We start from the raw sequence: 24,458 nt of genomic DNA, 5'->3' as shown, positions 1-24,458 counted from the left end.
GGAGTAAAGGTGCATAAACCGGTACTGTAAGTTAGTCACGCTGCTCAGTATCACCCCATCAGAGCCGATGTATGAAAGGATTAATCAGCCTCTACTGGAAACTACTAGAAAAAGAAGTATTCCTCCAATGCTTGTGTTAGGTAGGCATTGATCACAGCCTCAAGACTGCGCCTGCATCAGCCTCTCCCTGCTCCCTCCCTCCCTCCCTCATTATGTCTCCATTGTAACTCATCCACGTGACATATGAGTGTGATAGGTGCCCACAATATAACAAAAACACAGAAAAGACCAGCCCCAAGAGTGCAGCTTAGCTGTAGAGGTCGCCTTGCATGCCACAGGCTCAAATTCAACCCCTGGCACGACAAACAAAGACAGTCCTACAAAAGGTGATAAATTAATAGCATCCAAAACAGATTAAGAAAAAAATTAGATTTTCAAAAGTACTAACGTTTCAATAAAATACATGTATATTCTTTTGCATGCTTAGAAGATATCTGTAAGATTTCGTAAGGAACTAGGTCAGAGTACTCTTCTAGCACAGGGATCAGACGGTAAGCAACTTTCACTCAGGACACTTCTTTAGTCTTTGAATTTTGTTCTGTGCAGGTAATGTTACTCAACAAATTAAATATCAAAATTAATTAAGATAAAAGGAAAGGGTAATTAATAGTATAGCATGATTAAAACAGGATCTTCAGCTCAATCCATTTAAATTCAAATCCTAATGCCATTTCAGTGGGTCTAGGTGACCTTAGCCTTAAACTACTCAGCAGAGCGGCCTCCCTGTCAGTAAGCTTCCTGACTGCTGCTTGTCTCGGTTTCGCTTTATAAGAAACAAAGAGAAGCAAAGAAGGGAGAGGAGCCAGGCGTGGAGGGTTTGCACAGAAAGAGATCCTTTTATTACTGCAAAGGGACAGGTTGTTTCTAGATTAGGAGGAAGAAAGAGACACATTCGCACCAAGCAGAATGAAGGGCATGTGTCAGTCTCAGCAGCCGGCCACGCAGGGCCACGCAGGGCCACAGTGGAGGCCACAGGAGGCCTGCGATCTGCAGGGAAGATACGGCAGCTGGCAAGTCAAGAATCAGTAGCCTTCCCAAACAGACTGCACTTCCTTTAGAGCCCAGGTATGGGGCAGATGACATCATTAAGCTTCAGAAAAGGGGAAGTCCACCAGGCATGATGGTGCCTACAGCACTAGCCCTCAGAGGCTGAGGCAGGAGAATCATTAGCATGGGAGTTCAAAACCAGCCTAGACAACAAAATGACATGCTGCCTCAAAAATCAAAAAGTGTAAACATACATTTGGGCGGTGGGGAGATGTTTTGAAACAGGTTTCTTTGTGTAGCCCTGGCTGTCCTGGAACTCGCTCTGTAGAGTAGGCTGGCCTCAAACTCTGAGATCCACCTTCCTCTGCCTCCCAAGTGCTGGGATTAAAGGTATGCACCGCCTGGCAACATATATTACTTTAAGTGAAAGCAGCCAGTCTTAGGCGGCTAAATGACTCATGATTCCATTTATAAGAAATATCTGGTATCTGAATCACAGTTATTCTGATCTGAAGAACTTTATGTTCACAGTATTAATGAAATAGCCTGATGCAGATCGGTGGGGGCATATGCCTTTAAATCCAGCACTCAGGAGACAGAGGCAGGTGAATCTCAGTGAGTTCGAGACCAACCTGGCCTACAGAGTGATTTCCAGGAGAGCCAGGGCTAGCTACATAGTGAGACCCTATCTGGGAAAACACACAAACACACACACACACACACACACACACACACACACACACACACACACACACACACACACACACACTAGCCTGAATTGTTGGTGGAGTTTTTCATCAGTATGTCTAAAAGCATATATCTAAGGACGATGATCATAAACTTCTGTTTCTGGGGTAGCAACTCTTCAGTTAGCTATAGATTGCCTTCATTCTGATATATTTGAAGAGGTCCTGAAATACATGTACACAGCACAGATTTCCACAAAGGAGGATGTTGATAATGTCACTGGGTCAGATTCTTGGTACCCAGTTTTTGGATGAACTCCGTCCTCAGAAGTGTGTTATGTCTAGGATGAAGACAAAAAAAAGCAGTGAGGAGAATCCAAAGATCTGGGGTCCCCCTTGAGCCTTAGCATTTACTGATGAGGTGAGTGAGATGAAAAGATGGTCAGACTCCAGGCTAGGCAGCAGCTGCCAGTGACTTCTTCGGAGTATGTGATGTATGGTCGCCATCAGGAGCAAACTGCCTGCCAGGCACATGGTAAGACTTTTCCTAACAAAAGCAGACGGAGAAGTCTGCAAATTCCATTCGGTGGATCGGCCATTTGTTTGTGAAATGTATACAAAAGGTTTCACTACTCGGGCCTACCTAAAAGAACATCAAAACGTCTACACAGGGACTAAGCATATAGCTGTGAGGTGAAAAGAAAGTCATTCATCTGTGTCCCTGACTCAGAAGAACCCAAAAGGGTTCACCGCGATGAAAGACCGTTTGCATACCACATCTGTGACAGAGCCTTCAAACACGAATCTCACCTCGCAGACCATGACAGGAGACACAGACCAACGGTACCACCCAGAGAGAGCTGAACAGTTGCTGGAAGCAGCAATGACCCCGGAAGCAGAGCAGCAGCTGGCGACAATCACCTGTGGCTGTGACGGGTCAGGGACACTTGTGCAGGGATCAGGACACTGAGGCTGTAGAGACTGCGGACAGGGAACACCTGCGGCCGCCTCCGTGGCAACTTAAGAAGGAGTGCTGTGCTGGCCGCACCTACGGCAGTGTTCGGGTTAGGTGTTCTTAAAACTTCCCAGGGCAATTCCGTACTAAGTTCTCAGCAAACAGGCCCAGGACCTCCAGGGCCCAGTATTAATAGCCCTCTTGCTCCTCTTCCTCACGGCTTTTACTTGAAAACTCACTCCTGTGTCCAGCTCACAGCAAGCAACCTGTTTCACTCCTAATTCCTCTGCCCTTGCCAGGCATGTGAGTGCGTCACAGGGTGACTGAACAAGGTGTTTCCTAATCTTCTCAATGTTTATGACTTAACAGTCAGAACAGCATTTTGATAACCAGAGAAAAGTACTTCATATAGAAGCAGAAAACGCTGGGTAACAACCAAGAACACTGTCCACGGTTGGAGATGCAGGACACTGTTGGTTTTATGTTTGGTTCGCTGATTTCTTTTCTTCTTCTTTTTTTTTTTTTTTTTGGTTTTTCGAGACAGGGTTTCTCTGTGTAGCTTTGCGCCTTTCCTGGGACTCACTTGGTAGACCAGGCTGGCCTCGAACTCACAGAGATCCGCCTGGCTCTGCCTCCCGAGTGCTGGGATTAAAGGCGTGCGCCACCAACGCCCGGCCCTGATTTCTTTTCTATACAGCAGTTTTTCACTGTTTCTGAGAACAGATACGGTTGCTTTGCTGGAATGGCTCTTCCTCATTGCGATCAGCCCTGAACCCACCTCACAGGCTGTAGGTCACTTGTACCGTAGGGCTGGTTAGAGGGACCAGGATGCTGGTGGGTAGGGATGAGTTCTGCAAGTCTTCACTTGTGCGGTGTTACCATTCCCCACCGGCAGGCATCAGTGGGGTGGGCCAGAGGGAGGGGAAGGAGGGAGGGGGGACGAGACAGGGCTCTCGGTCTCAGACACAAGGGTTTTCCAGATGCAAAAATCCAAAGATTTTCTATGTCAAAAATCTTACTGATTCCAAAATTGGTTTGTATTTAAGATCAAAATTAGGATAAGAAACAGAAATGTGGGCGCTGGAGAGATGGCTCAGTGGTTAAGGGCACTGGCTGCTCTTCCAGTGGTCCTGAGTTTAATTCCCAGAAACCACATGGTGACTCACAATCATCCACCATCCGTAGTGAGATCTGGTGCCCTCTTCTGGAAGGCAGGGATACATGCAGGCAGAACACTGTATACATAATTAATAAATAAATCTTTATTTAAAAAAAAAAAAAGGAACAGAAATGTGTGGGCAGACGCACCTGCAGTTTATAGACCCATAAGTTTTGGGATGCTCCACACCATACAATTCACTCACACAGAAGGTGCAATGCATTTACTTAAATCACCAAAAATCCTGTAGGTGTATAAACAGCAGTGCTGGTCTTAATGATTCCAGGGAAAAGACAAGTGTGCTTTTTTTTTGGGGGGGGGGGGTGGGGGTGTACTGAACTAAATACTTTTCATCGACTTTTAATCAATATTAAAGGCTGCTGGGTCAAATGTTTATGTGACATGTTTATATTTCACTGCTGTTTATAGTTTTATATAGAAGTTGGTTGCCTTTTTGTAGTCAAAAATTAGTAATAAACTTTGTTTCGGATGTGGCTGTACCAATGGTTCTTTTAACCATTTTCTTAGGAATCTATTGAAATGTCAACATCTGTTTGAACTGTATTCTGTAAGGACTAGTGAACTCTGTAGGTACTAGTGAGTTATTTTAGGGTTTACACACTTGTAGAAAATGCCAACTTTAACATTCTCGTTTGGTTCTTAAGAGTTCTCTTTTTAAAACATATATTAATTTCATTTTATTAAAAGAATCTATGCCAGCTGGGCAATTTTGGCTCATGTCTTTAATCCTAGCACTTGGGAGGCAGAGGCAGCTAGATTTCTCTGAGTTCGAGGCCATCCTGGTCTACAGAGTGAGTTCCAGGGCAGCCAGGGCTACACAGAGAAACCCTGTCTTGGGGGGAAAAAAAGCAGGATAGAAGACCAGAGGCGCAGGGGCCTAAGACAGAGTGGTACTGAGGCTGAGAACTAACGAGATGGAGACATCAGACAGTGGGTTATCACCACTCTGCAGCCGAGACAGAGACTATGGCCACAGACATATGTGACAGAATCAGCACAAAGTCACCATCACAGGAGAATGGACGCTGGCAGCCAGAACCACACTGTAGCTGTCCAGGATGAAGGCTGACTTGGTGATGTTGAAAGAAAGGGCAGAGATTTGCCTATTAAATGGCAGTGATGGATAAAAATATAATTAAGTAATGAAAAGCTAAGAAGAGTTTTTACCTAAGCATAAATATCAACTTGGTCTAAAATGTCAGGCTGGGAGCCTAACTCATTCATCCAACAAGTTTTCACTAAAGGATTACCGTGCCATAGGCATTTGCCAGTTGATAGAGTGTCTTTTGTTTGTTTGCTGCTAAGACTGCCCACATCGCCCGGAAGCTGTCTGCTGCGGCTATCATTGTTTACTTAGAATTCACCACGTTGGGGCTGGAGAGATGGCACAGCAGGTAAGAGCACTGGCTGCTCTTCCAGAGGACCCGAGTTCAATTCCCAGCACCCACATGGCAGCTGTCACTCCAGGTCCAGGGGATACCCCATGGGCACTAGGCACACAAATGGCATACAGACAAATATGCTGTTAAAACATCCACACACTCAAGAAAGAAAATAAAAATAAACAGCATGCACCAGGCATGCCCACAAACCAGGCTAAGAACTTTACCTATGATAAACTAGCTCACATCATTCTTACAATACCTGTGGGAGAGACAAATACTCTTACACTCCCTGGTTTGAAAAATAAGAAACCAAGGCCTAGAAAGCTGAGGAGTTTGCCCAAAACTATGTAACTTACATGATAAAGCCACCTGCAAAACTAGGCAGCTCCAGACTCTGTGCAAGCTCAAGGCTCTGCTACAAAATAAAAATTATAACACTGTAGTAGTTTAAGTTAAAGTGCACTCAAGAAATGATACAATGCAAAAGAAAAAAAAACAAAAGTTCGGTGGAAACTGAGCTGAGGTTTAAAGGGGTCTACGTCACCAACAGGGACCAAGAACACCAAAGAAAAGATGCGGTAGACATAGAAAGCAGATCTGGACGGCAACTGTGAGGCGCTGTGATGCTGCGCACACCAGAACACCATGCAGAATGGGTAACTGGACCCATGAACACCGCCACTCTGGAGCACTATTCACAAGACAGAATGCGACTACTGTAGGATACAATATATGCAAAATAAGCATGAACTAGGGAGCCATGGAGCAAGTTCAGTTTGTCACTGGTATGATTTACAATGCTGCCATAAGCAGAACTTATCCTGCACAATGTTGTGAAATCTGTGAACTGAACACCACTTCTGTAAGCTCTTCTTCCAAAAATCACCGTCCCTCCTGCCTCGTGATCTACTCTGTAACACCCAGAGCCCCAAGAACACAACAGCTTAAGAATTTGGACAGGTATACTTATTTCATGAGTCAAGATCTTAACCAAGAGAAACAGAAAATAACTATGGCTCATTGAGAAGAAAGTCAAGGGGCAGGGAGCAACATTTTAAACACTGCTACATTTCCACACTCTCTGAGTCCCCCTCGGTTAAAAAAGACTCTCAAATTCCAGTGTTTTGATCATTTAAGATTCGAAGGTTCTTTGGTTCTTTGGTTTAAGATTGACTGAATCAGGATCTGCACCACCCCGACAAAAGATGCCCAGGTGATGCCTATGTACCATAAGGTCTGAAAAGACTGCTTTTCACAGCAACACCGTTTAACTGTACAATAGGAAATCATTGTCGGGATAGGTATATAATCTATGCATACGCCTGTATCTAGGAACCTGGAGAGATGTCACCGAACAGCAGTTATGAAGGAAAGTCTGAACAGATGGGTCAAAGGCCATGTATTTCTCACTGGAACGCTTCTGCCTGGTATGCAGCTGATAATGCTTCATGGATACACATCCAAAAACCATTGTCAGTAACAACAGCGAAGATGGGAATCAGCCTAGGTTTACTCTTACATTAAAATATAACTATATAACCATTAAGTATTTTAAGCATTCTAGAATTAGGTTAAAAATGGAATGAACACTTTAAATTTTATTTGTATTTGAACCGAGCACACCAAAACTTACGACAAGGACCATCAGGTTATCCATAAAATCCATTAAGTATCAAAAACGATACATGAGGTCTTTTGATGGAGAGGACAGAAACAGACTTCCAACACTGTAAAGGAGGCTCTGTGACTTCTGGAGTCCGATGTGGACACAAGCCCTTGTTCTGACAGTTAACTGAACAAGCAAGCTACTGTAGGTCCCCAGGCGCCATCCCCTCGGGTGTCAAATGGGGTGACAGCACCTGCTCACACCAAGACCCCGACTAAGCCAACTCCTACTGTGGGCGCTAACCGTTCATTATGGAAAATAAGAATTATATTTTTCAAAGCTTACCTTATCGAGTTTTAGTTCCAGCTCTGCCACATCTCCCTCTACTTCTTCCAAGGCAGCCCTAGGAGAATTAAATATAAAGTAGGTTAGTTTATTTCTTTAAAGGCACACTTTACTCTTGAAAAATAACTTTTCATTCTAAGTGAAGACATAGATATGAATAGTTAAAAATTATCCTTTATGTAAATGTGATGATCATGCAATGGCACCGATAATAGTTTAAACCAATAGGAGAATACAATAGGCTAACGTATTTTAACATTTATTTTCAATTACATGTAGTTACAGGTGTCTGGTGTGGTATGCGCACAAATACACAAGTGCCCAAACAGGCCAGAGGTTATCAGACCCCCAGAAGCTGGAGTTAAGACAGTTGAGGCTTCTGATGCTGCGTGGGGAACTGAACCCGGGTCCTCCAGAAGAGGAGCAAGTGGTCTTCACGCCAAGCCATCTTGCCATTCCCAGGCCAGTTCACTTTTAATCACTAATATGATTCAAATTAATAACAGTAATCTGAATGGTTTTGTGTGTTTTTAAAAATGAACTAAGAGAACGTAAGCAAGATACCAGAAAACACAGAAAGGACACTAATCAAATAAAATCATCCAAAAGCCTACTTGCAAAAAAAGAGTAAAACATTTTAACAGTTGAGCTTCAACTGACTCTGACTTGTAGACAGCGAAGTACATGAAACCAAAGAGCAAGGCACTACCAATCACAGAGGCTTTTACTGTGAGAAATAACTCATAAAGTCAATTTTCCCCTGTCAATGTTGTCTTAATACAGAAAACTCAGCCGAGGTCAGGTCGTACAAAAAGAAGAAAGTAAAGAGTAAGGCAGATGACAGAGAGCGAGCGACTGAGACCACCACAAGCCACACTCCAAAACTGGCAATGTCTGAAGGTAGACAGCTGCCATTAGAATGCTGTAAGGGTAAGAGTTTACACTAAAAGTGGTGGGTAATAGAACATAAGTCACACATGCTCTCTGTGTATGCCTGCAATGGAGCCCAGGCCCTCAGGCCTGCCAAGCAGACATTCTTCCACAGGGCTCCAACCACAGCCCCAGGCCATCTCAAGGACCCACGTGATGTCCTAGCCATCCTCCAACAGTTATTTTAGGAACTAACCAAAATTTGTTTTAACTGGATAGTAATGGGAGACTACCTTCCTATTCTCAAGCAATGAACTAAACAAAATCAGTCAGGATATAACCCCTATTTCCTATTTCCATAGCTACCCTGGGTGACCTTTGAACAAACACCTTATCAGCTCCATCTAAGGACACACAATTTTAAAGTTTTTAAATCTCCAAAATTTAAAAAAAAAAAAAAAAACTGCAAGTTATTCAGCAAGCATGTGCCATTATAAATGAGATCTTCTTGCATATGCTTCAAGAACACAGGAGGCGGCATACCCACAGCACAGAAGCCAGACTACTTCTTCCTGGCCGACAAGCTGGCCACTGTCTTCAAGTGTTCAAACTACACATTGTTCCGTCAGCCTGGAAAATATAATCCTCCTCCTTCACCTATACATCATTTAAACTCACTTCACACCCGAGAGCAAATAAATATATCTCTATAAGGATGCTGTAATTGACTGAAAACTAAGATGCCCAATAATCAGGAAAATCTAGATAAATAATGGTGTCTTCTTTTTAAGTAAGGTAGCAAGTTCCTAGATGAGGCTGCAATGCATGCCGGGAATCCCAGGACTCAGGAAGCTGAGGTGGGAGAACAGCTTGAGCCTAGGAGTTCTAAGACAGCATGGGCAACACCCTCACCTCAAAATAAACGAAGTTCATCTTACTGACAGGGAAATATGTACATGAGATTAAATTATTTCACGGAGGCAGAAGAAAGTTACAGAATTAGGATAATGTAATTCCCCCAAAAAAACTGTTGAGACACATAAAAAATTATCTGTAAGCAGATTTACCAATCTGAACTATAATGCAGAAGAACCAGGATTGGAGAACAGGAATTGTAAAGAGGGTTTTGCATTCTAGGTATAACCCTGGATTAGTTCAGCATTTTCTTTTCTTTTTTTTAAGATTTATTTTTTATTATGTATACTACAATGTTCTGTATGCATGTATCCCTGCAGGCCAGAAGAGGGAGCCAGATCTCACTACAGATGGTTCTGAGCCACCATGTGGGTGCTGGGAATTGAACTCAGGACCTCTGGAAGAACAGCCAGTGCTCTTAACCTCTGAGCCCTCTCTCCAGCCCCTGGTTCAGCATTTTCAACAATGGGGCATTATATTCAGACAACAAAACTCCTCAAGTGGCTTCCTTTGGGACTTGACTCTCACTCACTGTGCTGCATGACAAACGTCCCCGAGCCCCTGAAGCACGCAGTGCACACCTCTGCCACTATCCACTTCTCTCCGGAGCCGCCCCCGGCAGAGCAGCCACTCAGATCTGCTGATCCCAGGAGCAAGCACATTAACTGATTTTCAGAAGCTTCGCTACATCTTAACCTTGACCTTAACTCAATTTTCACATTATTATTTGTTAAAATGAGCAACGTTAGATTTGATTAAATCACTGGTGCCTACTAAACATATACTTACAGATGGATAAGATTTTATATATTATTCAATCTCACTTCACTGTGTAATCCTACACATTTATCTATAAAATGCACAGTAAGTGTTAAGGCTGGTGCTGGTAGAATGTTCTGTAGTCCCAGCTACTGAGAGTGAGACAGAAAATAGAGCCCAGGAGTCCATATCAGCTGGGTAAGAGAGCAAGACCATTAAAATAAAATATACTAAATAAATACGTGAAGAGGGGTGTAGTCAGAAGTTTTCTGTGTCCTGCCCGGTCCCGCAGGCACTCGGTCCCAAGTAAACACACAGAGGCTTATTTATATTAATTACAATCTGTATGGCCTTTGGCTCAGGCTTCTTGCTAACTAGCTCTTTCATCTTTAATTAGCCCATTTCTATTAATCTATATGTTGCCACACGGCTATGGCATTACCAGTCTGCTGACATCTTGTTGCTTCTTGGGCAGCAAGCTGGCATCTCCTGACTCTATCCTTCCTCATCTCCATCTTCAGTTTGAATGTACTGCCTAAACTTATTCTGCCTCACCATTGGCCAAACAGCTTTATTTATCAACCAATGAGAGTAATACATATTCACAGTGTACAGAAAGACATCCCACAGCACTTCCCCTTTTCTGTTTAATCCAAAAGGAAGGGCTTAATTTTAACATAGTAAAATTATATAAAACAAAACAATTACCAAGCAAGAATTACAGTTACAATATCTAGTCTATTTCTACTTGATAAAATTAAAGAAAATATTCTATCATCTATCTAGGAGGGAAGGGAAGGAGTGGAGGGGGCTGTAAGAGACTGTCCCTGTCATCAGTCACAGTGTGACAAACACTGGCAGCTTCTCTTCACCTCACCCTGTGCTCTCAGATGAGCTCTGATTCCTTTTGCTTCTATTCACTAGTGTGAAAGAACCATTCTGAATCACGTACTTGATAAAATAATAAGCAAATCTATATGGCCTTCCTTATCATTCTAAGCATTACATCTTTTTAAGTGCCAGTCATTAAAAGGGCCAAAACAACAGGCTCCATTTCTTCCATAGGGGGTGTGTGGGGACAGCTTATTGATAAAGCAGTTGCTTTGTAAGCATAAACACCTGAGTTTGATCCCCAAAGCCTACATAAAAATGCCAGGCAGAGGCGGTTGTGGCGCACACCTTTAATCCCAGAACTCGGGAGGCAGAGCCAGGCAGATCTCTGTGAGTTCAAGGCCAGCCTGGTCTACAGAGCAAGATCCAGGACATGCTCCAACACTACATAGAGAAACGCTGTCTCAAAAAACAAAAAACAAACAAATAAACAAATAATGCCAGGCAGGTGTGGGAACTCACTGGCCAGCCAGAGAGAAAGCCTATCTCCAAAGAAGCGAACAGCTTTTCTGAGGGTGATACCCAACACTGTCCTTCAGCCTACACACACACACACACACACACACACACACACACACACACAAATGCGAGTGTATGCCTATGCTCCTACACACATGAACAAATACACACACTCCTACATACACATGCACATGCTCCCACACACATGCTCACACTTTTTAAAACAATCAATCTTGGTCTGTAGCTCTGGGGTAGAGTGTTGTTTGCTAGGAAGTGCAAGAAAGGACCCTGGATTCCATCCCAAACATAGAAGGCTAAACAAAAAGTAAGCACAGTTTTTTGTTTTTGTTTTTTTACAAAGCTATTTTTTAAGACAAAGCAATAACACCACCCTCCACTTCAACTTTGGCAATATTCTTTCAATGGATTAGTCAAACTAGGTCACACAATTATGCAATGAAAAAATGCAGGAACAAGATATTCAAGATCACTAATAAGCACACAAATGTCCTTCAGCAATTAAAGGCAGATGGAAGACTCCAAGCCTTGACTACTTGCTAAGGAGTTATCAAACATAAAGTAATGATAAATACTCAAAACACTGCACAGGGCTGGCATGTAGCTCATTAATAAGGTACTTCACAATCATGGGCGAGGTCCTGAATGGAATCCCAATGCCACACATAAAAAAACAGTAGCACATGTATGTGTATGTGCATGCATATAATGTACAGATTTTGAAACTAACATTGTAGTTCTTGTTTGATAGAGTAGCTCTATTCCAATAAATTACATATATACAGAATAAGCATTTATACTCAAAAGAACTGCTGTGTGTCATGGTTAAATATCATCCCTAGCCAACTTCCTCTTTGAGCTCCACAGCTTTTTCCAACTTGAGCAATACTGGACTATTCTTTGCAAAGAAAGAACAATGGCCAGATCAAGGACAGCTCACTGATCCAAAGGCAGCCCTGTGGCTAATGGCAAAATGAGTAACACAAAGTCCTCACAGCAAGACACAGCTCCCCGTGACAGTGAGCAAAAAGGCTGGAAAGCTGTTTCTTAAAAAGAAATCTCTCACTGGGGAGATGGCTCAGTGGTTAAGAGCATTTGCTGCTCTTCCAGAGGTCCTGAGTTCAATTCCCAACAACATAGTGGCTCACAACCATCTGTAAAAAAGAAAAATCTCATTAAATCATTCATATCATGAATGATCACTATGTACCTAATAAAGTTCCAGATCCGTTCTGCCGGATCTCTGTGAGGTGTTATATTGAGAGGCAGGGGAACGGAGTTTTCATAAACCCAGACTTGTGTCTTACTAACTCTATGAACAAATTTAAATTTATGCTTCCATTTCATCTACAAACTACAGATAACAAGGTCTAATGTAGAACATGTGGCCAATTTTGAAGACTGTGAAAACTTTAGTATAGCCTCAGAAATGAGCAGCTGGTGATAACATCTTCATGACAGTGTTGAGTGCACAGCCAAGGTCTCCCAACCTCTTCCAGTTTCAGCCTCAGACAGAAGACCATGACATGCTGGCATGGCATTCAGAAACCCTCAGAGCCTATGCAAACATAGGAAAACACATACTGAGGTCAGAACGAAAGCAAGCCAAGGCTCTACGCACGAGTCTGATCCCTAGGCACTACTACAAAATAATAGAAGTTGCTCTGAAACCTTTTTTAAGTCCCAGTGAATGGAATTAAAAGGTCTGCCTTCTCTCATTATCGTAGGACTGTAACTACTCCTATTCCCTCAAACTGGAACCAACCAAACCAGCAGGCTCCGTGAGAAACTCTAAAATGAGAAGAGAGGGAGAGAGGGAGAGAGAGAACAGAAAATGAGCTAAAAGTGAGAAGCAACTTTTCACTCTGTCGACCAATATGAATACTTATAAAATATGTGACGCTCTTGGGCCTCCATTCCATCACCCATAAAAGGTGAAGATCGGCCTGGGTATTATAATACCTGCTGTATTACTTTAAGATCTAACGTTCTGCTACAACAGTATTCAAAACAAACCCAAAACCTAAATTGACTTTTTTTTCCCAAGCAAAATTTCCTTCAAGCTTTTGCTTGTGCTTTTAACAGAATTAGTTATGAACAGACAAATGGACGGATGGATGAATGAATGAATGAATGAAATAAACGACTTATAAATTATGAAGTCTTTTCTGTATTAACAATCATTCTCCCTCAGAGGATCCCCTGTGTACATCATGTAACATAGTAATACAAAAACGGTGGAATTTTTCAAAGTTGTTTGATCAACAACATTTTAGGAGGAGAAATCATATACTTCATGCAGATTACAAAATGCCCTGTCACTTCCCCAAAATAAAAAATGATTTTTCAAAAGAAAGCAGTTGTAATTTATGAAGCATGGTTCTTTACCTCTCAAGTCCTCCCCTGTCAATATCATCCACAGTAAACCACAGGGGATGGGGAGGAACACAATCCAAACCGCAAGCAAGCCAACACACAGAGTGAGACACAAGCAGTTGGTAGGTAAGTAGGACCACATCCGCAGGTCATTACACAAGCATCAACCACTCCATAAATCCCAACTCGAAATTAAAAAGAAATCAAATAAAAAATAAAGGCTGAGCTTGTGTTTATTATCTAGACTACTCTACTCTGCACAGCCAGGCGGGGCTGGAAGGAGAACTGGGCACACAGGGGCTTTTGTCCCCAGGCCTCCACTCCTCTCCAGGACAGGCATGGGACTTCTACAGCCACACCTGGCACGTCCCCCTTCGTGGCAGACGGCAGCTATGTCCAGTGATGTTTATCATGCACAATGGCAAATATCCATTATTGATAGGGCACCAACCTAAAGAAATACTAGAAACATTTTAATCAGGTATGAGATTTCCTTCTTTTTCCTCCTCATAAAACCCAATACTAGTTCAGGAAGGTATCTGCATGTTTTCCTCCTCCCCTAACAGCCTGTCTTTCTTGTTCAGGGAGTTAGTGAATTCCAGCAGGAGCGATGCCAGGTTAATCACCATGGGAGTTAATGTCATGCCACGGAGAAGGTGGCAAAGGAAAGCGCCCACTTGTTATAGTGGGATCAGTAAGTCAGCAGTGACCCCTGCCGTCCTATACCATCCTAAGGGAACTCAGACAGGAAACCACGAGCATGATAATCAACTGGGGCATGCAGAGTGGAAGAAGCGGCCTGGGCTCCAGTTTTAAACAGAGTAATCTAGATGCATTCCCCAAGAAAGTGGCACTCGATCAAAAGCCTGGGGTGAGGTAGTAGCCATCAAGAAGGGCTGTTAGAAAACCAACCAATGCAACAGCCCTGGCGTGTCTAAGGAAGAGCAGGAAGGCAACGAGGCTGGAACAGAAAGAAACAAGGAACACAGGGCTAATGGGGAACCCCGTCACACTGAGAGCCTGGCAGGCCAGAGAGAGGAATGCGCATGACTGATGGCCAACAGCAGTCTGAACGGGAAGAGGCAACAAGACTCAGTGGGGCTGTTGGGTAGAAGAGTGTGAAGAAACAGAATAGGAAGCCAAAAGCCTAGCTGGAGGTTGCAGCATGCACAGCCTTCAGAGAAGAGGCTGATCAAACCAACACCCACCATGGTGAAACTCCCCAGGTTCTGGGCATCGCCTGGAAGCTCAGCCAGGAGGATTTCCTGATGAGTTGGGTGTAACATACAAGTATATGCATGTGTACACAAGTGCATGGGTAATGTATAATCAAGGGTGAGACGAGGCTTTGACTAAAGAAACAGAAAGGATAGAGTTACAAGCAAACGAAACCAGGAAACTGAGTGGCACCGGTTCAGAGAGAAGTTCTAGAACTCAGTTTTAGATTTATCCCGAATTACTTCCTCGGTATGTAAGTGGTGAGACCAAACAGGTAGAAAAAACAGAGTCCAGAGCTTAGGTAAGATGTTTAAGATGAAGATGTGAGTTAAGAATTATACGGGGCTGGAGAGATGGCTCAGTGGTTAGGAGCACTGGCAGCTCCTCCAGAGGACCCAGGTTCGGTTCTCAGCACCTACATGGCAGCTCACAACTGTCTGTAACTCCAGTTCCAGGAGATCTGACACCCTCAAACATGCAAGTGAAACACCAATGCATGTAAAATAAAAACAAAAATAAATTTAAAAAAAATTTTTTTTTAAAGCTGGGGAAAAGAAAAGTTAAGGGGGGAATGTGAAGGTAACTGACAAAGAAAGAAAAGCCACTGTGTGGTGCAGAAGAGAAAACAGCGCAGCAGAGTGAAGGGAGCCAGGGCCGCCGCGCAGATGTGCACAAACCCCACGGAGCCGGGGCCGCCGCGCAGATGTGCACAAACCGCACGGAGCCGAGGCTGCTGCCGCGCAGATGTGCACAAACCGCACAGTCACAGGAGGAACAAAGTTAACCTGAGAGTTTTGTTGTTGTTGTTGTTTGTTTGTTTGTTTGTTGAGATGGGGTTTCTCTGTGTAACCCTAGCTATCTCAGAACTATGTAGACCAGGCTGGCCTAGAACTCACAGAGATCCGCCTGCCTCTCCTCCAGGGTCCTGGGATTAAAGATGTGCGCCACTTCCAGCCACGGTGGGTTTTAAGATGATTACAAAACAGCTTTCAAAATGGAAAACACTTTGGGCCTGATATTTGATGGCCCACTTAGAAGTACAAAAATGTACCTCTAAGGTGAGATTTAAGTATTTTTAAAGTTTCCAAGAAAATATAGTAATTAGATTATGGCAGCCCCTGAAACTAAATGAGAATAAGCCAGGTGTAGAGGCACATGAGTATAATCTCAGCACTTGGGAGGCTGAGGCTGGAGGATTGGGAGTTTGAGGCCAGCCTGGACCGGACACACAATTTTTTTTTCTCAACCTCATGCAATCACATTAACTGTGTTGCTGAAACATCAAGAATTTCTGTGACCCATAAGATTAAATATTTTGTGTTTAACATAATTCACAGAGGAAAATCTGAACTACTACTTAAGCTTTACAGACTCTTGGCTGGTTTAAATCTTACTGTCAAACCACGTACTGAAGAAGATGGAGAGAGACGGATGGGTAAGTGGGTGAATAACTTTCCTGGAGTCAAGGTCTTACCTACAGCCCAGGCCAGCTTCAAAGCAGCAATCATTGCTTCTGCATAGTAAATACTACATTTACAGGCAGCTGTGAGCTATCATGTCCAGACACAGTCTTGATTTATTATGTAAAAACATTCATCAATTCATTAGAAACTATGATCACAAATAAACACGCCTGTCATTCATTTAAAAGTAAATATTTCTCAAGAGAACAGGAAGACAAACCATAGTCAGAGAAAAAATATTTACAAAGAACTTATTTGGAAAAGGACTGTTTGATCTAGGGATATAGTTCAGTGGTAGAGCAACTGCCTAGCATGCTCAAGGCCATGTGCAAATCGATCCTTAGTGCAGAAAAGAAAGAAAAAAACTAATAAAGAAATGTTAACCAAAATATAAAAAGCAGTTAAAAGTCAGTAAGGAGAAAATAGGTCCAATTTTAAATGAGCAAAAGACCTGAGGAGGCAGCTCATGGAGGAGGATACTAAGATGCAAGTGTATGATAAACAACAGCCAGGAGACTCCAAGACGCTCCAACACGCTTACAGAGAGAGTGATCAAAACGGAACACTGTGGCATCGGAGGCTGGCGAGGGCTGGGGCAACACAGAGGAGACAGACCTGGAAATCCAGTTAGCAGTTCCTAATGAGATCAAGCACACTCACCCAACCCTGGGACCATGCTCCATGGAGCTAAAGGCTCGTGTCCACCCCATCAAAGGCCTATATATGGATGCTCTAGCAGTTTTGTTCAAAGTGCCCAAAAGTGAAGCGGCCATCACGTCTTTTACTAGGTGGATGGGAAAGTGTGGAATCCCCAGGCAGTGGGCTGTGAGTCACACTAAAAAGAAACGAACTAGCAAGCTATGAAAACACACAGAGAACCAGGCCTGCCGGCACAGTCCTGTACTCTCAGCTACTCAAGCAGTTCAGACATCAAGAGCATAAGTTCAGATTCTGCTTGAGCTACAAAGCAGGTTCAAGACCAGAATGAGTAACTAAGTGAGACCCTCTATCAAAACACAAAGTAAAGAGAGGGCTAAGGACAGAGTTCGGAGTCCCTGCCTCGCACACGCAAGGCCCTCCGTTCACACCCCAACACCATCACCCAAAAGACACAGACAAACGTGTGGTGCACCTTAGTAAGTGAAAGAGGGCAGGGTGCATACTTCAGATTCTAAACAACGTTTCCTTTAAAAAGTAAAATTATGAAGCCGGGCAGTGGCGGCGCACGCCTTTAATCCCAGCACACGGGAGGCAGAGGCAGGGGGATCTCTGTGAGTTCGAGGCCAGCCTGGTCTCCAAAGTGAGTTCCAGGACAGCCAGGACTGTTTCACAGAGGAAATCCTGTCTCAAAAACAAAACAAAGAAACAAAAGTAAAATGATGGACACAGTGGAAGGACCAGTTGTAAGCAGAGGTTGGGGAAGAAGATAAAGCAGAGGTATAAATAGGATTTTTCACTTAGTAAAAATGGCAAAACTCTCTCTATAGATAGATAGATAGATAGATAGATAGATAGATATAGATATAGATATCAAATCATATTCTGTATGATTCTACAGTGGTAGATGCAAGCCATTATAAAATTGCCTAAACTCTATTAGTGAACCTGATTTGAAGTATGTACTTTGGGTGACATTGAAGTGTTCATCGATTTTAACAAATGTAGCCTCTGGCACAGGGTGTGTTTTTTTGGAGCAGAGGGTATATAGGAATTTTCTGCAGTTTTTGCTTGATTTTGCAGTGAGCCAAAAAAACACTAGCAAAAAAAAAAAAATAATGAGTTCATTATTTAAAAAGTAAACACTGCCTTCGGTCAGCAAAGGTAGACCCTGCTTACAAGAGTAAGGAGCACCAGATGAACCATCGGCTGATGTCTGTGTCACCAACATTTATAATTGTTAAATGTTTCCAAACGTAGAACTTCATTTAATACTACTCACTTGACAGTTTTCTATATATGAAAGGAAGACTTGTTTATAAAAATAAGGCACGCAAAAATTATGTCTTCTATGAAGCAGTAGAATTTTAATTTTTCCAAGCCATGAAAAATGAAATCCTATGGTTAAAAGACACTATAAAAAATGAATACAGAGTTGGGGATTTAGCTCAGTGGTAGAGCACTTGCCCTGGGTTCGATCCTCAGCTCCAAAAAAAAGAAAAAATGAATACAAAACATAGATTTGGAGGAGAGACTTTTTAAAATTTATTTTATTTTTATTTTATTAGCATTGGTGTTTTGCCTGCATGTATGTCTATGTAAGAGTATCAGATCTTGGAGTTACAGACAGTTGTTAGTTGCCATGTGGGTGCTGGAATTGAACCCGGTCCTCTGGAAGAGCAGTCAGTGCTGTTAATGGCTGAGCCATCTCTCCAGTCCCGAGGAGAGATTTTCTTTGACAAAGCATTACGTTTGAACAATGCGTCCACAAGTCACAGGGAAAAGGACAAGCAAGCCAAGAGAGGCGCAGCAGGACACCACCAAACAGACAACTTAGGAAGAGGGAGGAACAAGGAGGAGACAATAACACGGGAAGATGTTCTACCTTACTATCTGTTAAGAAACCAAATTTTAAAACGCTAAAATACCACTCTACGCCTGTCGTGTTAGCACGTGTTGTAGCCTATCACACTGTGAGAGTGACGCCACGATTCCCTGAGAAAAAGGGAATAGTCTACACGGCCCCTGGAGAAGAGATTCTACAGTTAGGACTGTCCTCCCAAAAGACTTCCAGAGAGGAGTGTAGCGGGGCAGGACTGCAGTCTCCAGCTCAGCAGGCAGGGCAGGAGAGTGGAGAGTGTGGTACAGCTGAGCTTGAAGCCAGCCCCCAAAGGAAAAGAAAACAGAGAAGAGATTCCTAACCACTACAAAAACAGATCAACTAAAAGAATACATACCAAGTTCGTCGGCTCTCACTATTTTAACAGTGGAAGACAAATCATCGCCAATGAAAGAGCAGTTCTTCCAGGAAAGACTTAGCAGGCGCTAAAAACCTTAAGCCATCTGAAGTGCAAAAGCAAATCTTTAAATGTGAAAGGGAATTCTCCTCACCTGCAAAAAAGCAGAACTAAAATCCCCCTCCCAGAGCATCGGAACTTACAGCCAACACACCATCTTCCAAACCTGCTCTCTTGTCTTCTCCTACAGATGCTCAAGACACAAATCTGGACAGCCCTGAACTCCTCCATGGTGCTGATGCCCATGCACGACAACATCGCGTCTTCTTCTCTACTTCCTGCCTACTTCTCCCGGGTGCTAACCACCATTTCCTCCACTGACCTGCAGCAACTGCCTTTAAAGGCTCTCCTGGCCCCAAACCATTAATTTTGCCAGCACACTACAATCAACATGTTTGTTTGCCCTTTTTTTTACATTTATTTATGTGTGTGCACACACCACGGTGCACATCCGGAGGTCAGAGGAAGACAGAGTCGCTGACTCTCCTCCCACCGTGTGGGCCATCGGCACAGCCACAAGTACATTGATCCCCTAGGCCACTTGGCCAACCGCAGTCAACATGTTCTTTAAAAGCACAAATAAGATTACACCTGTAACCCCAGCTGAGGGGCAGAGGAGGGAAGACCATGAATTCAAGACTATTCTGGGCTAGACAGTGAGACTGTCTCCAAAAAAAGAAAGTCCTGACTACCCAAGATTTACCATTTCTCGGGTTTCCGCTCTCTTCAGGTCAGTCTTCAACAGGACTCAAAAAGCCCATGAGCTGGTCCTCACGACTGCCCCTCCATCTACACTCTCCCTACATTTGGCCAACTCTGAACTTACCGTTCTCTCGACTAGAAGCCTACACCTTGGTAATTCCCAACTACCTTTGCCCTGCTAAATACTCCTTACCGTGGGTCCCCACTATCCACACAGCACGGGGGCTCTCTCATCTGCACCCACGTTATCCAGGTTTTTACTTCAACTGGTCCCTTTAGTGCGATGTTAAGTTCCCTTTCCATAGTTCTTATTAGATAAAAGCTTACATAAGAACAGGAACAGAGCCCTGCTAGACACTAGAGGGCTAAATCCTAGCTTGATGGATTAGTGGGTTAAATTTTCTTCAAAAAGCAAGAATTACAATTTCGAGCAATTTTCTTTTCTTTTTCTTTCAAAACTCCACCTAACATTGTCCTCAGAGGACATGTCAGACGCTGAACTGATGAGAAATGATGCCTCAGTGTTCTGTTCCCTAACAACTGCATTCAACCCACCTGGGGTTGTTGCTCAGCGCGCCTGAGGATACATCTTCAGGGTGGTTTCAGACAACTTCTTAAAGGGGCAAAGCAGCCGCGGCTGGGCTACACCTCAACAGCACTTTCCGATTATTTGATCCTCAGAGCCAAAAAGAAACCAATTCCTATAAAGCAGTTTGTACTGAGAACCAAGGCTTCACTGGGATGTTCAGGCCTACAGAAATTGAGACGATGAACACTAAGTTGGAGGAACTCTGAGCAGATCGAAGAGAAACAGACTTGAGGACATTCCTGCTGTGGAGCTGCTGTGTCGAGGATACGGATGCTGCGAGGGTTTTTCACATAGTGACAGGCCGCCCGCCCCCTTCCAGCCTCTCCACACAGATGAGTCAATTCACACTGTATCACCTGCATAAGAACAGGCTTGCTCCTGTGCTAAGGTCTCCAACTTTTGACACTCAGGATGGGCTTTTTTTGTTTGGTTGGTTGGTTTTCCAAGACAGGGTTTCTCTGTGTAGTCCTTGCTGTCCTGGAACTCACTCTGTGAACCAGGATGGCCTCGAACTCACAGAGATCCATCTGCCTCTGCCTCCCAAGTGCTGGGATTAAAGGTGTGTGCCGCCACCGCCCAAGCAGGATTCGCCGTTTTCTATTCAGTGCTGGGGAAGTGCTCTACCTACCAACGACCTACATCTCAGTCCTACTCTTTTGAAACCGTCTCCCCTACCCTGTTCAGGCTAAAGCTTCCCACCTCCACCTCCTGGTTAGCTGGGAACAAGAGCTGGGATCATAAGCTATCACACACCCAGAAGTTTCTCAACACCTGTCAAATGCAAGACTTTGAATAATGGCATCTCAATGTTGACTTAATTTGCATGTTTACTTAATACAAAAAGTGAAAGCATTCCTTAGTTCACTAGTCACAGACATTTCAACTGTGTATGATATTAGTCCATCATCTGTGATATTTTTCCAATTAAGAAAACTTAAATGCTTTATTGAGATAAAATTCAAATTCCACACTCATTGTAAAACGTACAATTCAATAACTTTGAGTATATGCACAGAGTTGATCATCCACCACCATCTAATTTTAGAACATTCTCATAACCCTAAAAAGATCCCCAGATCCATCAGGGATTTCTTCCCCTCAGCTCCTGCTTCCCTAAGACCTAGGCACCCTCAGGTTTTCTGTCTTGGTAGATTTAGACATTTAACTGGAATTACACAACTTTTTGTTGTTGTTGTTGTATTTGTTTTTGTTTTTTGAGACAGGGTATCATTATGTAGCTCTTGGCTGTCCTGGGCCTCACTGTGTAGACCAGGGTGACCTTGAACTCATAGATCTGCCTGCCTTCCTTCTGCTAAGATTAAAGGTGTGAGCCACTATGCCTATTTTTCAAGACTTTTTTAAAATACTTTTAAAATACGGAAATTTTAAATCTTTCACATTTTCCAAATTCCCACAGTCCATTTGCTAAGGAAATGGATAATATTTTGATATAGCCAAATCTATTTCAAGGCTTTGCCTTTGGTACCATGCTTTAGAAAACTATCCTGATTCTAAGGACACAGCGTTCTGACATACAGTTTATTCACAGATTCAATTTCAACACAGAACTCATTACTCCATCGAACACCCATTCTGGAATAATGCATGAAGCCCACTCAGTCGCCTCTCACATATTTACCAAGTAACAACCTTTCCTTTTCATTTATTTTCAACATTCTCTAAGTTTATAGACATTTTGTCTAGTCTGGATTGTTTTTTAATTCTTTCATCTGTTCTGAGATCAAGTTCTGTACTTTAACACATTCAATTTGATCCCTTTTTAAATCTGATTAAGGACACTGCTAACCGCTATTATTTTAACACCACATTTAAAATCTGGTTAAGGACACTGCTAACTGCTATTATTTTAACAACACACTTTAAATCTGCTCAGGGACATTGTGTTCACTGGTGTTAATTTTTAGGACTTTTTGCTCACATATTTAGTTTTCCATCTAAACTCTAGAACACTGGTATTAGACTTATTACAAATTAATCCAGGAAGGATTTATACTTCCACAGTGGTGAGTTTACACAAACAGGTATGATTCCCTGGTCATGTTCTACCTTGTGACAACAAGTTAACTTTTAGCTGTTTTGGAATATTGCATGCTAATATTGCATGCTAATTTTGCCTCTGCTTATCTGTCATCTTTTGTTATTAATTAAGTGGGATTTCCCCCTACATTTTCCTTCCTCCTGCCATACAGGAAAATTACTAATGTTATTTGATACCCACACATACTCAAAGATCTTTTTTATTACTTCATTTTGTCTTATACTTAATCTGACCTCAATATCACAAATTGAAAGAGGTACCCAGGAATAGGGTCAGAATATACACCCACCTCTGTCTGACTATACTCCATAAGCTAAATGTCCCAAGAACACAGAACCCATGTCTGCACAACAGGCAACTGATTTATTTACACAGCCACCAGCCCAGGAGAGGAGAGCTGTAGACAGGTGTGAAAAGGAAATGATCTCACTCCTCTCACCATCCGATCTTAAAACAGACTGCTGACCCAACTCCCAAACTCTAAATCTACCTTACAAGTCAACATGCACATCTTCCCAAAACTTGTATTTCAAAAAAGAGGTATCGTCGTTATATCAAAAATATAACCTTCTTTAAGAGGAGTCTCCCAAAATCTGGAAGCAATCACAATATGAAAATGTATTCAGTGATGAGCCATCTGGGAAGACTTTTCTGTTACGATGTTAATCTATGGCACTTCTCCTTTTTAAGGCATTTGGATATTCTTTCAGGGACTCGGGATCAAAATAACACCTACAGTTGTTAACAGGGCTGGCTCCCGCCATACCGGCTTCCCTGCGACTACAACATGAAGGCTGTTCACAGTCAGGCGCGCAGAAGCCTAACAACCAACCACCCCCAACTCCCTTTCAAACATTCAGTGTTCAAGATACACTGATACATTTCTGCGTCCTGTGTTCTTTAAAAATGCACACGCACAGTGGGTGTGATGGCGCACGCCTTTAATTCTGTCACTCTGAAGGCAGAGGCTGCTGGAACTCGGCGAGTTTGAGGTCAGCCTGGGCTACACAGTAAGCTGCAGGTCAGTCGGGACTACAGAGAGAGGTCCTGTCTCACCACACAACACACACACACACACACACACACACACACACACACAATTCAGAACCTGTTAGCCTGGGGTTCCTGTAAGTTTACTGACAATATGGCATATGGTCATTTCTAATGAATGTATTACTGAGAACTCCCTCCATAATATAAAGAATATAAGTATCTAATACAGGATTTAATACAATCTTCACTCCTGCATTATCTGCCAGTATAATCCCAGTAATAAGTCAATGGTATTCCTTGGTAGAAAAGCAGATCTTAAGGCTCAGTGCCCAGACACAGAGTGGGATTGATACAGCCTGTGTTCTGACTCCGTCGTGAATCTGTCACACTGGTCCACCCACTTCACATCTGACTTACTTATCCTCTGCATCTACAAATGTTATCTATCCTACTTCTCTCAAAGGAGTTTTGAGAATCCTAAAATCTCTGAGCTACGAGGCATCCTAAAAATAAGCATTTTAACTCTTCCATTTAAAAAAACAAAGTAGTCCCTCTCAAGTACTTAAAGGAATTGTGAAAGAGGGGGGAGGGGAGGGGGAGGGGAGAAGAGAGCAGAGCAGAGGAGGAGAAGGAGAAAGCAATCAAGTTCTGATGATAAAGAACAGTTGCTACTAAGACTCAAGTTCTCTGCAAGTTTAGAAAAGACAGAACCCTCAGGTGAACCGGACAGCACTGACTTAAAAAGAGGGGTGGGGACAAACAGTAATAAAAACCAAAGTGACAGGACCAGGAAGCCGCCTCCTAGGAGACTAGGAAAACTGGCTACAATCCTGCACGGCAGGAAGGATTCCGTGTCCCATACTGTAGTAAATAAAAGACCAATGTGCGGCTCTCACAACTTAATGATCCAAATACAGCACAAATCTTCACCTCGGGCGGGAAGGGCCTATCCACGCCATTAACGTTACACCTTACTGAATGTCTGCCA

The 24,458-nt window shown here is 43.0% G+C and overlaps 1 protein-coding gene across 1 annotated transcript in view; it reads right to left on the bottom strand.

The window, feature by feature from the left end:
- The window catches only part of Acap2 (ArfGAP with coiled-coil, ankyrin repeat and PH domains 2), a 121,989-nt gene that overhangs the window by 73,403 nt on the left and 24,128 nt on the right, over positions 1-24,458 (bottom strand). The window contains 1 exon segment of the mRNA XM_028894098.2: positions 7,205-7,262. Coding sequence (XP_028749931.1) covers positions 7,205-7,262 — 58 coding nt within the window.

The sequence above is a fragment of the Peromyscus leucopus genome, chromosome 12 (assembly GCF_004664715.2).
Source record: "Peromyscus leucopus breed LL Stock chromosome 12, UCI_PerLeu_2.1, whole genome shotgun sequence".
NCBI classification, from domain to species: Eukaryota; Metazoa; Chordata; class Mammalia; order Rodentia; family Cricetidae; genus Peromyscus; species Peromyscus leucopus.
Note: the sequence above shows the minus strand (reverse complement) of the source record. Positions and strands in the feature narration are given on the sequence as shown.